Raw genomic sequence first — 14,522 nt, 5'->3', positions numbered from 1 at the left:
ACCTTATTTTTTTTTGCTCCCTCTTGGTCCCCCCTTGGGCCTGGGCCCAGGGGCTTCAGCCCCGGTAAGCCCCTGCATTAAACCGGCCCTGCATGCATTGTGACATACATCACAGTGTGTTACAGTGTAGTGGAGGCTGAATGGTCCCTGGTCCTGCTGAAAGGCTCCAGAATAATGAGTCACTATGGCTGGCTAATCCCAGCTAGGAGCAGCTCCCTTTGGGAAGCGCTAAGCTGGCAGTCCTCTCTTCCTCTGCACTTTTCTCTGTCACTCACCCATCCCACTCCTCCCCCAATCTACCGGAGAATCCATTTATGCACACTTCTTTTCCCTCAGATTAAAATGCATGACGTATCTTTTTATGGAAGTGGATGCGTGTGTGTCACCCATATTCAATCGGACTAAAAATACCCTTCCTCTGATGTTATGCGTGGTGCAACAAGTGAGTGTCATCATTGCCAATAAAAGAGGACCTGCATGCTCTTTTGAGTATGTTGATGCCCTTTTGAGTATGTCTCTGTGCCAGCACTGAGGAGCTTTGACAGAGGCTGTGTGGGTACGCTATGCTATAAATAGGTGCTGCATCTTTGGAAGCCCCGCTTTTAATGACAAGTTCCTGCTGTGCTTTGAGATAAATCTGTGATGTTTTGGGGCAAGCCTTTTATAAACACATTTCATGCATGCTATGTCATTTACATAATATAAGACATTAGCAGAATCTTTTTTAATACCACACATACAGTACCAGTCAAAAGTTTGGACACACCAACTCATTCAAAAGGTTTTTATTTTATTTTTTGACTATTTTCTACATTCTATAATAATAGTGAAGACATCAAAACTATGAAATAACACATATGGAATCATGTAGTAACCAAAAAAGTGTTAAACAAATCAAAATATATTTATATTTGAGATTCTTCAAAGTAGCCACCTTTGCCTTGATGACAGCTTTGCACACTCTTGGCATTCTCTCAACCAGCTTCACCTGGAATGCTTTTCCAACAGTCTTGAAGGAGTTCCTACATATGCTGAGCACTTGCTTTTCCTTCACTCTGCGGTCCAACTCATCCCAATTGGGTTGAGGTCAGGTGATTGTGGAGGCCAGGTCATCTGATGCAGCACAACATCACTCTCCTTCTTGGTCAAATAGCCATTACACAGCCTGGAGGTGTGTTGGGTCATTATCCCGTTGAAAAACAAATGTGTCCAAACTTTTGACTGGTACTGTATGTGCAACTTGCTATTCAGGTAGGATGCAAAAAAAAAAAAAAAAAATGTAATAATTTGTTTTATTATTTTTGTTATGTATATCATTTTTATTGTTGTAGGCATATCAGTCTAAATCAGTTCTTTAAATAGCCTATGCAAAATGTGTTATGTTTAATTCTGAGGAGACATTTTCGTTGGCTAAATTCTGTATTTAGTTTAAGATTGGTTATAAGGCCTGTTGTAAAATAATCATTAGCATATTTGCTGTTATTTTTTGGGTATGGTAGGCACTAGCCTTTCTTGGTAATTGCTGCAATACAGCCTGTTCAAAACCTTTGTGAATGTTTAAACCAGTTCGCAAGTGTTTTGTTTCATTCTGTTGAGCCATTTTCTTTGGCCAAATGAAGTTTCAACTGTAATGTTGTGTTTCCTGCTCATATTTTCCCGATAAACAATGGCTTGACTTACTTTTGATATTACCTTTATAAAGTCTAGAAACGTTTGTGAAGGTTTGGTGTGGTGTGGCTATTAGCCTCTATTATACTGAAGGCCTATGACATGAAGGCAGTGCGCACAGGTGCTCCAACTGACTGGTGAGGTGAGGAATAATGTTTTAGGCCTACCAGAGTTACCCCTATAATACTTATCTTTATAAAAAGATAAGTATAGAAAATGTTTGAATTAGCCTCCTTCTGTATGCCTATATCTGTATAGCAGACGCAGTAGCCTATCTGACAAGGATAAATTAATGAATGTTGGTGTCATAGCATGCCTCCGGCATATCTCTCTCTCTCTGGGGCTAGGACTAAGCTTCTCTTCCTTTATATTTACTTTTTAAATATTAACATCATACAGTGGACACCTAAGTCTATAGCAATTCCTTGTTGCATTTAGTGCTCAAATTTCCCACAGCTGAAAATGAGCTGGACAATTATTGTTTTAGGAAAGTAAATACCAAATAAACAATGTGCTATTAAGTTTTGCATATGCTACACATCGAAATTCAAAACACAAGGACTGTTTTTAAGGGCATGTAAATGTGGCTAATTTGGCCAATATCCCTTGATTATTAATGGTGCTGGCTGCGTGGGTGGACACCCTAATGGGTTACACACCCAATGCATATGGATGACTGGTAAATTCCTAAAATGTCCATTAAATTCTAAATCTTCCTGGGTCCCGGTCACTTGTCCGGCTCAGGGTTTCCGTTAGCCAGTAATAGCTGGCTTTTGGCAGAAAAAATATTGAAAAGCCAAGAAATTAAATTGGCCCCGGCCAATTGTCTGGGAGAAGAAGAAAAGTTTTCGGAGTTTGCCCAAAGGCGCCTAAAGGACTCTGACCATGAGAAACAAGATTCTCTGGTCTGATGAAAACCAAGATTGAACTCTTTGACCTGAATGCCAAACGTCACATCTGGAGGAAACTTTGCACCATCCCTACGGTGAAGCATGGTGGTGGCAACATCATGCTGTGGGGATGTTTTTCAGTGGCAGGGACTGGGAGACTAGTCAGGATGGAGGGAAAGATGAACAGAGCAAAGTACAGACAGATCCTTGATGAAAACCTTCTCCTGAGCACTCAGGACCACAGACTAGGGCGAAGGTTCACCTTCCGACAGGACAACGACCCTAAGCACAAGTCAAGACAATGCAGAAGTGGCTTCGGGACAAGTCTCTGAATGTCCTTGAGTGGCCAAGCCAGAGCCCAGACTTGAACCCAATCTAACATCTCTAGAGAGACCAGAAAATAGCTGTGCAGTGACGCTCCCCAAACAACCTGACAGAGCTTGAGAGGATCTACAGAGAAGAATGGGAGAAACTCCCCAAACACAGGTGTGCCAAGCTTGTAGCGTCATCCCCAAGAAGACTCGAGGCTGTAATCGCTGCCAAAAGTGCTTCAACAAAGTACTAAGTTAAGGGTCTGAATACTTACAGTTGAATTTGGAAGTTTACAAAAACCTTAGCCAAATACATTTAAACTCAGTTTCACAATTCCTGACATTTAATCCTAGTAGAAATGTCCTGTCTGTAACGGTTGTCGTCGGGAATAGAGGACCAAAACGCAGCAGGAATGTGGATGCTCATCTTGTTATTTATTTTAACTAAAGAGAACACCAAAATAACAAAACCAACAACGCCCGAACAACAAAACAGTCTTATCATACTCACACAGGCGAAACAATCTCCCACAACACGACACCAAACAATTACCCATATATAGGACTCTCAATCAGAGGCAACGAGAAAGCACCTGCCTCCAATTGAGAGTCCAACCCCCCATAAACCTACACATAGAAATACCACAAACCAGAAATAACATAGAAATACAAAACATAGAACATAGACCAAAACCCGGAAATAATAAATCAAACACCCTACTACATAAATCACCACCCCGAACCACATAAACAAAATACCCTCTGCCACGTCCTGACCAAACTACAATAACAAATAACCCTTATACTGGTCAGGACGTGACACTGTCTTAGGTCAGTTAGAATCATCACTTTATTTTAAGAATGTGAAATGTCAGAATAATAGTTGAGAGAAGGATTTATTTCAACTTTTATTTCTTTCATCACATTCCCAGTGGGTCAGAAGTTTACATACACTCAATTAGTATTTGGTAGCATTGCCTTTAAAATTGTTGAACTTGGGTCAAACGTTTCAGGTAGCCTTCCACAAGCTTCCCACAATAAGTTGGGTGAATTTTGGCCCAACTTCCCATTCAAGGGTGCGTTCGTAAATTCACTCTGGCTATCTACTCTGATTTCAGAGCACTTTTCTTCTGAGTGTGAGTAATTGATGCATTTACGAATGCTCAACACTCATTCAATAGGACCGGTGTCAGTAAACGTTAGCAAAAAAACGTTATTAAATTGTTGCCAGCAGCAGAGTTACAGTCACCAATGCTCTGGATAAAATGAAAACAGCCTAACCAGCTCTGCTTGGGCGAGTAAAATGGTCAGAGTGAGGTGTTCTCACATTTGTGTCTTGAAGTAGCTAGCAAGCTAGCCACCATTAGACAGTTAGCTTCGGTGCATGACTGCCGTTGTGAGGTCAGAACACTTGGATCAACCCTATTCCTCGGCCAGAGTGTCCAGTGTCGCACCCCAAGTCAGGCCTGGCAACCAATGCTTGTGTACCCATGATTTTAACAGTCAAAGTGCCAGGGTTAAAAGTTCCAAAATTCTTCTATAGATTATTTGTCTTTGGCCACAATGCAACAAGCTGTTCTATATTTGGCATGCATGCTGCCCAAATTGCATCTTTCACAACTGTAAATGCTTGTGATAAAACTTAATCCACAGCTATTTTTTAAAAGCTACTGATCCTCTGTGGCTAAATTATGCTCTCTGGTGTAGTATTATGGATTTGTACATTTATTTTAAATAATTTTGCCAAAAGTATTTCAATTTGCAGCACCTTCAGCACCCCTACTTCCAGCGGCTATGAGCAGTCACACCATAAAATGTCACTGCTGCAGTTTGGTTTAGACTTGAGAAAATACATGTTAACCTGTCTGTTTGATGTGTTGATTCTGACACATATTCATATATCATTCATCTTGTTAGCCTTTTGTTGTTAAAGGGGCAGTGCAGTTATGATATTTCCACACTATGAGGTCGAAATAACACTCAGAAACTGAAAATTATGATAATGCCCTTTTTGTGTAAGCTGTTTGAAAAGAAATCCTGACATTTCAGCCTGTTCAGGTGGGATGGAACGTTTGGCCCACATTATGATGTCACAGTGTGATCTGATTATAATAGACCAATGACTGTTCATCTGGGTAAGGGGGTAGGCTCTAGACCATCCTATCTGCCAATCAGGGCTGTGTATGTAAATATCTTCAAATTTGTTTCCTAACACCCACATGATCAGACTGAGCATTTAAATTACAGATTTTCACTAAACACTCACAGTGATCTTTTAGACATACAGTGCTGATTTAGAAAAGTAAAATTACAAAGACTGCATGGGGGCTTTAAGCTAATTATATGAGTGATATTGGAGATGTCTTCGCACATCTCTGCATTCTAATTCTACCCATCATTAAAAATGATAGATCTGAGAAACCATTATTTATGCATCATGGAATGAACTGTGAATCTGAAATATCAATTGCAACAGTCAAAGAAATCTGAATGGAGAATATAGTTATTGTTCTCACCGAGATAGTTATGCAGAGCATAAGAAGGGCATTGATTATCACACCATTCATCTTCTTTTAACTCCAGCATGTTCGTGAGAGGAAAAGGCATGAACAAAGAGTATGGACGGTTTGTGTGTTCTCCAGCATCTTCATCTCTACAGGACTTAGGGCTATGAGTCAGGGTGGACTGGACACAGCATGCATATTAAAACCGGGGCTGCCCATCTTCAAACCAAACTGTGTCTCAGAAATGTGTTTAAAACTTCATTATTTGAAAATTTTAATCCACATACTCAACACAAAATGTTTACTGAGTGAAACAAAAAGAAAAGGAGCTGTTTACTTCAAACACTGCACCTAGGGACAGCGTGGAGAAAATTGCATCAACATTAGGAAAAACAGTAAAAAGGAGACCCTCTCCAGTCTTGGGCAGATGCTCTGATGTATAAATGATCTTAAGATGATGAGTAAGTTAATGATCTCTCCATTTTCCTCCTCAGGCTCCATACTTCTGGCCCTCTAATTGTTGGGAACCTGAAAACACAGACTATGGTAAGTTATGTTGTGGTCCCTAAGGGTGGATTGAGAAAATATCACTGAACTCAAATGTGTCTAAATGTTACCCCTCATATTTTCATTATGCGTAGCCCCCAGATATTCCCCCCTGATGCCCCACCCTGCCAGCCTAACCTATAGCCCTGCTCAGTGCAAAGTGAGAGCAGAGTGTCTGGCCCAGACTGTGTCATATCCTCCTGCCTAGAGTTTGAACACAGACTATGGATCTGTTGTTGTCTCACACCCAGTATTGATTGAGTGGCCCACTCTGTAATGCATACCACTATTTCCCCAGTAGGATCTCATTTTACCCCCAGGTCTGCAGCACTATATTAGCCAATCAGGGCACAGAGGTCTTACGTGACATTATTGTACATCTCCAGGGTTTCATGTTTGCATGGCATTTCTCCAGCCTGATTATGTAAATGGAAAAGTTGCCAACTGTCTCATTAAATATTGCTCACCACACTCTGATCAGAACAGATTTACTCAGGCGGGAACCGAGTAGGTGGCATTTGTTTGCAAGAAATAAACTACATTTAACAACTGGCGTTACAGCATATGTGACATTTGTTTGGCAATATCACTAAAGGCAGGCAGTCTACCAAGCAACAGTAACTGCAAGTAACTGACTACACTCTGCTGTCTTCAATCTCCTCTGCAGCTATTTACCTGTGCAAGCGCACCATGCAGAACAAGGCCAGGCTGGAGCTAGCTGACTACGAGGCTGTGAGTCCCCTATTCACCCTACTGGAACTGTCGTCAGTACACCATTAATACACTACTGACTCTTTAACAGAGGTATCAACTACACAACTACAGATACTCTCAGATCACATGCCATGCTCCTGAGTACTGGTCTATTCCATGCTATATAGGTTTGGTCAGAGTGTTGTTTTCCCCACAATTCAAATAGGTGACTTCATTGAATATGTATGACAGATGTTTGTATTGCTCACTTGCCAAGTAGATGCCCTTATTATATGCAAATTACAACAGCCATGATATTACTTCCTGGTTAAGCTGAGCTGGCTAGCTTTATGCAGCAAAAAGCATTATAGCGATGCAATTACCCAAGAACCTTCACTGGTTTACTCTTACCCCTCATATTTCTATGATTGGGGGGTCTTACAGGAGAACCTGGCTCGACTGCAGAGGGCCTTCGCCAGGAAGTGGGAGTTCATCTTCATGCAAGCTGAGGCGCAGGTCAAGTGAGTGGACAGTAACTAGGCAAAAGAGCACGCACACAACATATTGTGGTTTTGATACTTTGTCTATTGTGCCCTATGTCAGTGTATTCCTTATATTTCATGCATTGATGCAGGTGACTATAGAGTCACCAGTGTGCCTGATGCATACCCCTAGGTTACTTTCTAGGCGATATTTTACTCATTGACTTTTATCACTGTTCCTTCCACTACATCTCCATCTGCTGGTTGACATTTGTAAACACGATATCAGGACAAGAGAAAAACCTAATTGGTCATGATTACCCTTTCAAATGATTATAGTCTGAGCACTAAGTATTTACTGTAGTTGAGAGATAATACATTTTAGCTCTGTTACATTCAGAGTGAGAGAGAGAAACAGTCCAACCAAGCACTGATCAGTAAATGTCAGTTATGTAAGAGTTGTACCCAACCAGCCAGCGGCCAGACCACGGATTGTTTGGTGACGAAACAGGTTGTGACTTCCACTTTGAGCTTTTACCCTCCTCTGGTCTCTCATTAAGTGTGACATGTCTGTCTGTGTTCTCAGTATTGACTTGGCTCTGTCCTCTCTCCCCTACCCTCAGGATCGACAGGAAGAAGGACAAGGCTGAGAGGAAGATCCTAGACAGCCAGGAGAGGGCATTCTGGGACGTTCATCGCCCTGTGGTAAGCTGAAAGGAGGAGGGAAGGAGGGTGCTGGTGCTAAGCTGAGAGGAGGAAGTGGTGGTAAACTGAAAGGAGGAGGGGAGGAGGGTGGTGGTACTAAGCTGAGAGGAGGAAGTGGTGGTAAACTGAAAGGAGGAGGGGAGGAGGGTGCTGGTGCTAAGCTGAGAGGAGGAAGTGGTGGTAAACTGAAAGGAGGCGGGGAGGAGGGTGGTGGTGCTAAGCTGAGAGGAGGAGGTGGTGGTAAGCTGAAAGGAGGAGGGGAGGAGGGTGGTGGTGCTAAGCTGAGAGGAGGAAGTGGTGGTAAACTGCAAGGAGGAGGGGAGGAGGGTGGTGGTACTAAGCTGAGAGGAGGAGGTGGTGGTAAGCTGAAAGGAGGAGGGGAGGAGGGTGGTGGTGCTAAGCTGAGAGGAGGAAGTGGTGGTAAACTGAAAGGAGGAGGGGAGGAGGGTGGTGGTGCTAAGCTGAGAGGAGGAAGTGGTGGTAAACTGCAAGGAGGAGGGGAGGAGGGTGGTGGTACTAAGCTGAGAGGAGGAGGTGGTGGTAAACTGAAAGGAGGAGGGGAGGAGGGTGGTGGTGCTAAGCTGAGAGGAGGAGGTGGTGGTGGTGGTAAGCTGAAAGGAGGAGGGGAGGAGGGTGGTGGTACTAAGCTGAGAGGAGGAGGTGGTGGTAAGCTGAAAGGAGGAGGGGAGGAGGGTGGTGGTGCTAAGCTGAGAGGAGGAGGTGGTGGTAAACTGAAAGGAGGAGGGGAGGAGGGTGGTGGTGCTAAGCTGAGAGGAGGAGGTGGTGGTGCTAAGGTCTGAAGGAGGGATAGAGAGAGGGCATGATGAAAGGACAAGGAATGTTACAGTGAAAGTCCTGTAGGGCTCCACTGTTAGAACAATAAAGTGTTTTAATGTCTGGTGGGGCCTGGGTTAGCCTGAATTAATCTGGATCCTAGTGGGGTTCTGTATTAGCCAACTCCAGTGTTGAATTAAGTCTAGCCTCCAGGCTAGGGAAGGATGTGTCTGGTGACCCACTATAATCTGACCTGGAAACTAACTCTCTCACAGCCAGGCTGTGTAAACACCACAGAGATGGACATTCGCAAGTGCCAGAGAGAGAAGAATCCACAGAGGGTGAAAAAGGTAAGGGAGAAGGCTTTTAGTGATGAGTGGTCTCTGTTTATGTATGTATGTATCTGTGTGCGTGTGTTGAGGGTGAGTGCATAAGCAATACGGAAACAAACACTCAACAAGCACAGCACTTACACAAATGACTGATGATTGGCTGAGAGAAATTGATGATAAAATGATTGTGGGGGCTGTCTTGTTAGACTTCAGTGCAGCTTTTGACATTATTGATCATAGTCTGCTGCTGGAAAAGCTTATGTGTTATGGCTTTACACCCCCTACTATAATGTGGATAATGAGTTACTTGTCTAACAGAACACAGAGGGTGTTATTTAATGGAAGCCTATCAAATATAATCCAGTTAGAATCAGGAATTCCCCAGGGTAGCTGTTAAGGCCCCTTGCTTTTTTAAATTTTTACTAACGATATGCCACTGACTTTGAGTAAAGCCAGAGTGTCGATGTATGCGGATGACTCAACACTATACATGTCAGCTACTACAGCAACTGAAATGACTGCAACACTCAATAAAGAGCTGCAGTTAGTTTCAGAGTGGGTGGCAAGGAATAAGTTAGCCCTAAATATTTCTAAAACTAAAAGCATTGTATTTGGAACAAAACACTCACTAAACCCTAAACCTCAACTAAATCTTGTAATAAAGAATGTGGAAATTGAGCAAGTTGAGATGACTAAACTGCTTGGAGTAACCCTAGATTGTAAATGGTCAAAACATATTGATGCAGTAGTAGCTAAGATGGGGAGAAGTCTGGCTATAATAAAGCGATGCTCTGCCTTCTTAACAACACTATCACCAAGGCAGGTCCTACAGGCCCTAGTTTTGTTGCACCTTGACTACTGTTCAGTCATACGGTCAGGTGCCAATTGCAATTGGCTCAGAACAGGGCAGCACGGCTGGCCCTTGGATGTGCACAGAGAGCTAGTATTACTAATATGCAGGTCAATCTCTCCTGGCTGAAAGTGGAGGAGAGATTGACTTAATCACTACTTTTATTTATGAGAGGTATTTACATGTTGAATGCACCGAGCTCTCTATCTAAACTACTGGCACACAGCTCGGACACCCATGCATACCCCACAAGACATGCCACAAGATGTCTCTTTACAGTCCCCAAGTCCAGAACAGACTATGGGAGGCACACAGTACTACATAGAGCCATGACTACATGGAACTCTATTCCAAATCAAGTAACTGACGCAAGCAGTAAAATTAGATTTAAAAAACAGATAAACACCTTATGGAACAGCTGGGACTGTGAAGCAACACAAACATTGGCGCAGACACATGCATGCATGCATACACACACGCATACACGCACGCACGCACACACACACGATAACATACACACTATACATACACATTGATTTAGTACTGTAGATATGTGGTAGTGGTGGAGTAGGGGTCTGAGGGCACACTGTGTTGTGAAATCTGTGAATGTATTGTAATGTTTTAAAATTGTATAAACTGCCTTAATGTTGCTGGACCCCAGCAGCAGCTAATGGGGATCCATAATAAATACAAATACAAATAACATACATGTATATCCATTCTGTCCGTGTCCAGTCGGTGTATGGGGTAACAGATGACACCCAGACTCAGAGTCCAGTCCACCAGTCCCTCCAGTCCCAGCCGGCCAGGAAGCCCACCAGAGAGGACGTGCAGAAGGAGGTAACACACTGTGATGCTCCTGACAGGTCATTACTAACACCGCCATTATCCATTATCTCCTGCTGTCTGTCTGCCTATCTGTCTGTCTGTCTGCCTATCTGTCTCACTCATCAATCATAACGCCAACTCTCCTCTTGATTAATGAGCTACTCTCTCCTTCTGCCGTCTTCTCTCTCTCAGATTTCCTTCTTGAACATGCAGCTGGACAGACACTGTATGAAAATGTCCAAAGTAGCAGACAGCCTCATGAGCTACACAGAACAGTTCATGGTCTACGATCCTTTAGCGTCAACTGTTGAACCGTCCAACCCCTGGATCAGCGATGACATGACTTTCTGGGACATGGAGGCTAGGTGGGTTCACTGGGGAGGCAGTGTGGGGCACAGGAGGTTGGTGGAACCTTAATTGGGGAGGACGGGCTCATAGGAATGGCTGGAATGGAATAAATGGAATGGTAATCGAACGTGGCCTCCATGTGTTTGATACCGTTCCATTTACTCCATTCCAGCCATTATTATGAGCTGTCCTCCCCTCAGCAGCCTCCGGTGGCGTGAGGCCATAGGCCCCATGGACCGACCTCACTAGTCAAACATAATCACTCCTCAAATGACTAGTGGGGTCAGGCAGAGGGTTAGTGCTCTCAGGTGCTGGCCGAAATGTCATGATACCCCCATGGCTAGCTCCTCTTTCTTTCCCTATTCATCCACAAACAGCATGCACACCCACAACGTATGTACTGTGGGAGCATAGTGTGAGAATAGCATGTACAGTTAACCAGCTCTATGCTGGGTTTGATTGGCATTCTGAGATGCCTCACAGTTGTCTCTCTCCGTTCTTCCCTGTGAGCAGCCGGGACCCCAGCCAGCACCGTGTGAAGAAGTGGGGCTTCTCTCTGGAGGAGGCCCTCAAGGACCCAGCGGGATGGGACGCTTTCCTCAAGTTCCTGGAGTCGGAGTTCAGCTCAGAGAACCTCCGGTGAGAGGTGGAGCCTTATAGGCTCAGGCAGGCGCAGTTCCCAATGATAACACTGTCACTATCTTCTTCCCTTCTACTGTTTCACATCCATTTATATTCCCCAGGCCAATAGAGGCTTTTGAGTGTCAGCAATGAGATTAAATGGAATGACTGCAATGCATGTCCACAAGGGGGCGCTCTCCTCTCCTGGCAGTTTAACACTAGGAAGTGAATGCAGACACTGATCTCTATTGGCTGTGCCCTACCTGTGCCCCTTGAATAGGTTCTGGTTGGCAGTGCAGGACCTGAAGCGGAGGCCCCTTGAGAACGTGGCAGCCAGGGCCCAGGAGATCTGGCAGGAGTTCCTGGCAGAGGGTGCACCCAGCTCCATCAACCTGGACTCCCACAGCTATGAGCTCACCAGCCATAACCTAAAAGATCCTGGACGATACAGCTATGAGGACGCACAGGTACATATCACAGTCTCCCATATTCACTCAAACACATATGCACGCACGCCCACACAGACTGTCAATATTACTGCTACTACTGCACACACATTCAACCACTCACACAAACACATAACATCATAATCCCCACCCACACACTGCTGGCTGAGAGGGGGGTGGGTGGACAGATGGAGTGAAAGGAAATTAAGTGAATGGTGGTGAAGAAACTATGTTTTTCAGGGTCTAATGGGCCGAGTAATACCTGTGAATGGCACATGCATTCATCCTAGATTCAAACTGTATTTGCTTTGTTTGAGGGCAACTGCCTCACGGTGCATTAGCTTCAATGGCTATACGATGGCTTTGTGTTCATTCAGCCATCTCAGGAGACTCCTTCTTCCCTCCATGTTATCAAGCATGGTTTACACTCAGCTCCTTCGTTCCCACTCTTACATAATCGTCAACTCAACACACACACACACACACACACACACACACACACACACACACACACACACACACACACACACACACACACACACACACACACACACACACACACACACACCATCAACCACCTCTCCTTCTTCTACAGGAACACATCTTCAAGTTGATGAAAAGTGACAGCTATGCACGCTTCCTGAGATCCAACATCTATCAGGACCTCCTGCTAGCCAGAAAGAAGCTGGTGAGCTGTAACTAACACCTACTCAGTCACAACTCCACCATCTTAAACCTGTGATAATATGCATTTACTAAATATGTTTGAAAGCACTCCATACTTTTATTTGGAAGATGCAACTTTATTCTCAAATCCACACTTTCTACAGATACCATATCACCATTTACATCTGAACTGAGACGGCTTACCTTTGCTCGAGTATTCATGTCGTTCAGTTTATTATATTATTTGACTCCTTCGGATTTATACATTCACAGCTCTCTAAAATGGAATATAAAGCAAGTCCTGTTATACTGTGTACTAGGATGATCAGCACCACAGCAGATCAAAGCATCATCTTCTCTTGGTGAGCAGCAGCAGTGCATCCCTGTGTTATGTAGTCCCCTTAAAAGACGCTCCCTCCTGCTGGCCTGGCCCCTAGCTCTTCTACCACAGCCACCGCTTCTGGCTTCATGGCCTAAAATGTAACCTGTGTTTTTCCTTGACACTTTTCTAATCTTCCCTCATGCCCTCCCCTCCCCATGCCTCTCACCGTTTCCCACCCAACCCAACACCATGCTGCCCCTATTCACAGACAGAGGGGGAGCAGGGCCGCCGTACCTCCCTGGAGAAGTTCACCCGCAGTGTGGTAAGTCACCAGGAACTGGGGCTGTATCACGGGCACGCAACCTAATGAAGATCTTTTTCAAGTTCAATATAATTGTGCAGGCTAGTAGTGCAGAGGTCTTTGGATGGTATTTATTACCATTTTAAGGACAGGTAAGTGCTCAACATTTATGCAGGGGTAACTAGTCTTAGTACTTTCTTGGCACAGCACTGTACACAGACTGCATTATTTTTCAAAAACTCAGCCAGTAAAGTTTGTTTCCATTTTCCAGGGCAAGTCGTTGACGGGCAAGCGGCTGACAGGGCTGATGCAGTCATCCTGACACTGCCTGGGCTGGAGGGGCACAGGCAGACATCCCTGGAGGGGTCATGACCATGCAGGGAGAGGGGCGCTGCTGGGGTGGGGAGCTCTGTTCTGCTGGGTCACACACAGTACCATGCAGCGCTGGAATTAGGACTACTCACAGAACCACAGATCATGCCAGCTGGTGGGGGGGGGGGCTTGACCTACTCACCACATGGCATGAACACAGTACAAGCACATACAGTAGGGCTACATACAAGCTCAATGAGTCATAGTGGGACATATACAGATATACATAGAGTTAAAGTCGAAGTTTCCATACACCTTAGCCAAATACATTTAAACTCAGTTTTATACAATTCCTGAAATTTAATTAATTTAATTAAAAAATTCCCTGTCTTAGGTCAGTTAGGATCACCACTTTATTTTAAGAATGTGAAAAGTCAGAATAATAGTAGAGAGAATGATTTATTTCAGCTTTTATTTCTTTCATCACATTCCCAGTGGGTCAGAAGTTTACATACACTCAATTAGTATTTGGTAGCATTGCCTTTAAATTGTTTAACTTGGGTCAAATGTTTCGGGTAGCCTTCCACAAGCTTCCCACAATAAGTTGGGTGAATTTTGGCCCATTCCTCCTGACAGAGCTGGTGTAACTGAGTCAGGTTTGTAGGCTTCTTTGCTCGCACATGCTTTTCAGTTCTGCCCACACATTTTCTATAGGATTGAGGTCAGGGCTTTGTGATGGCCACTCCAATACCTTGACTTTGTTGTCCTTAAGCCATTTTTCCACAACTTTGGAAGTATGCTTGGGGTCATTGTCCATTTGGAAGACCCATTTGCAACCAAGCTTTAACTTCCTGACTGATGTCTTGAGGTGTTGCTTCAATATATCCACATACTTTTCCTGCCTCATGATGCCATCTATTTTG

At 44.1% G+C, this 14,522-nt stretch overlaps 1 protein-coding gene across 6 annotated transcripts in view; it reads left to right on the top strand.

The window, feature by feature from the left end:
* LOC115172637 (regulator of G-protein signaling 6-like) overlaps positions 1-13,967 on the top strand; it is a 62,234-nt gene extending 48,267 nt beyond the window's left edge. For 3 of the 6 annotated variants that reach the window (XM_029730272.1, XM_029730271.1, XM_029730275.1), the window contains exons 6-17: positions 5,868-5,919; positions 6,587-6,651; positions 7,057-7,133; positions 7,718-7,799; positions 8,849-8,923; positions 10,491-10,595; positions 10,776-10,948; positions 11,445-11,570; positions 11,833-12,019; positions 12,594-12,686; positions 13,255-13,308; positions 13,559-13,967. In XM_029730272.1, the coding sequence (XP_029586132.1) occupies positions 5,868-5,919; positions 6,587-6,651; positions 7,057-7,133; positions 7,718-7,799; positions 8,849-8,923; positions 10,491-10,595; positions 10,776-10,948; positions 11,445-11,570; positions 11,833-12,019; positions 12,594-12,686; positions 13,255-13,308; positions 13,559-13,609 (1,140 nt within the window). In that variant the 3' untranslated portion in view covers positions 13,610-13,967. Of the gene's footprint in view, positions 1-5,867; positions 5,920-6,586; positions 6,652-7,056; positions 7,134-7,717; positions 7,800-8,848; positions 8,924-10,490; positions 10,596-10,775; positions 10,949-11,444; positions 11,571-11,832; positions 12,020-12,593; positions 12,687-12,937; positions 13,027-13,254; positions 13,309-13,558 lie in introns of all 6 variants that reach the window. The other 3 variants (XM_029730273.1, XM_029730276.1, XM_029730274.1) reach the window with 3 other exon arrangements.
* Positions 13,968-14,522: the final 555 nt, after the last annotated feature.

This window comes from Salmo trutta, chromosome 33, assembly GCF_901001165.1.
Source record: "Salmo trutta chromosome 33, fSalTru1.1, whole genome shotgun sequence".
Lineage (NCBI taxonomy): Eukaryota > Metazoa > Chordata > Actinopteri > Salmoniformes > Salmonidae > Salmo > Salmo trutta.
This window is presented reverse-complemented; position numbering and strand designations above follow the sequence as displayed.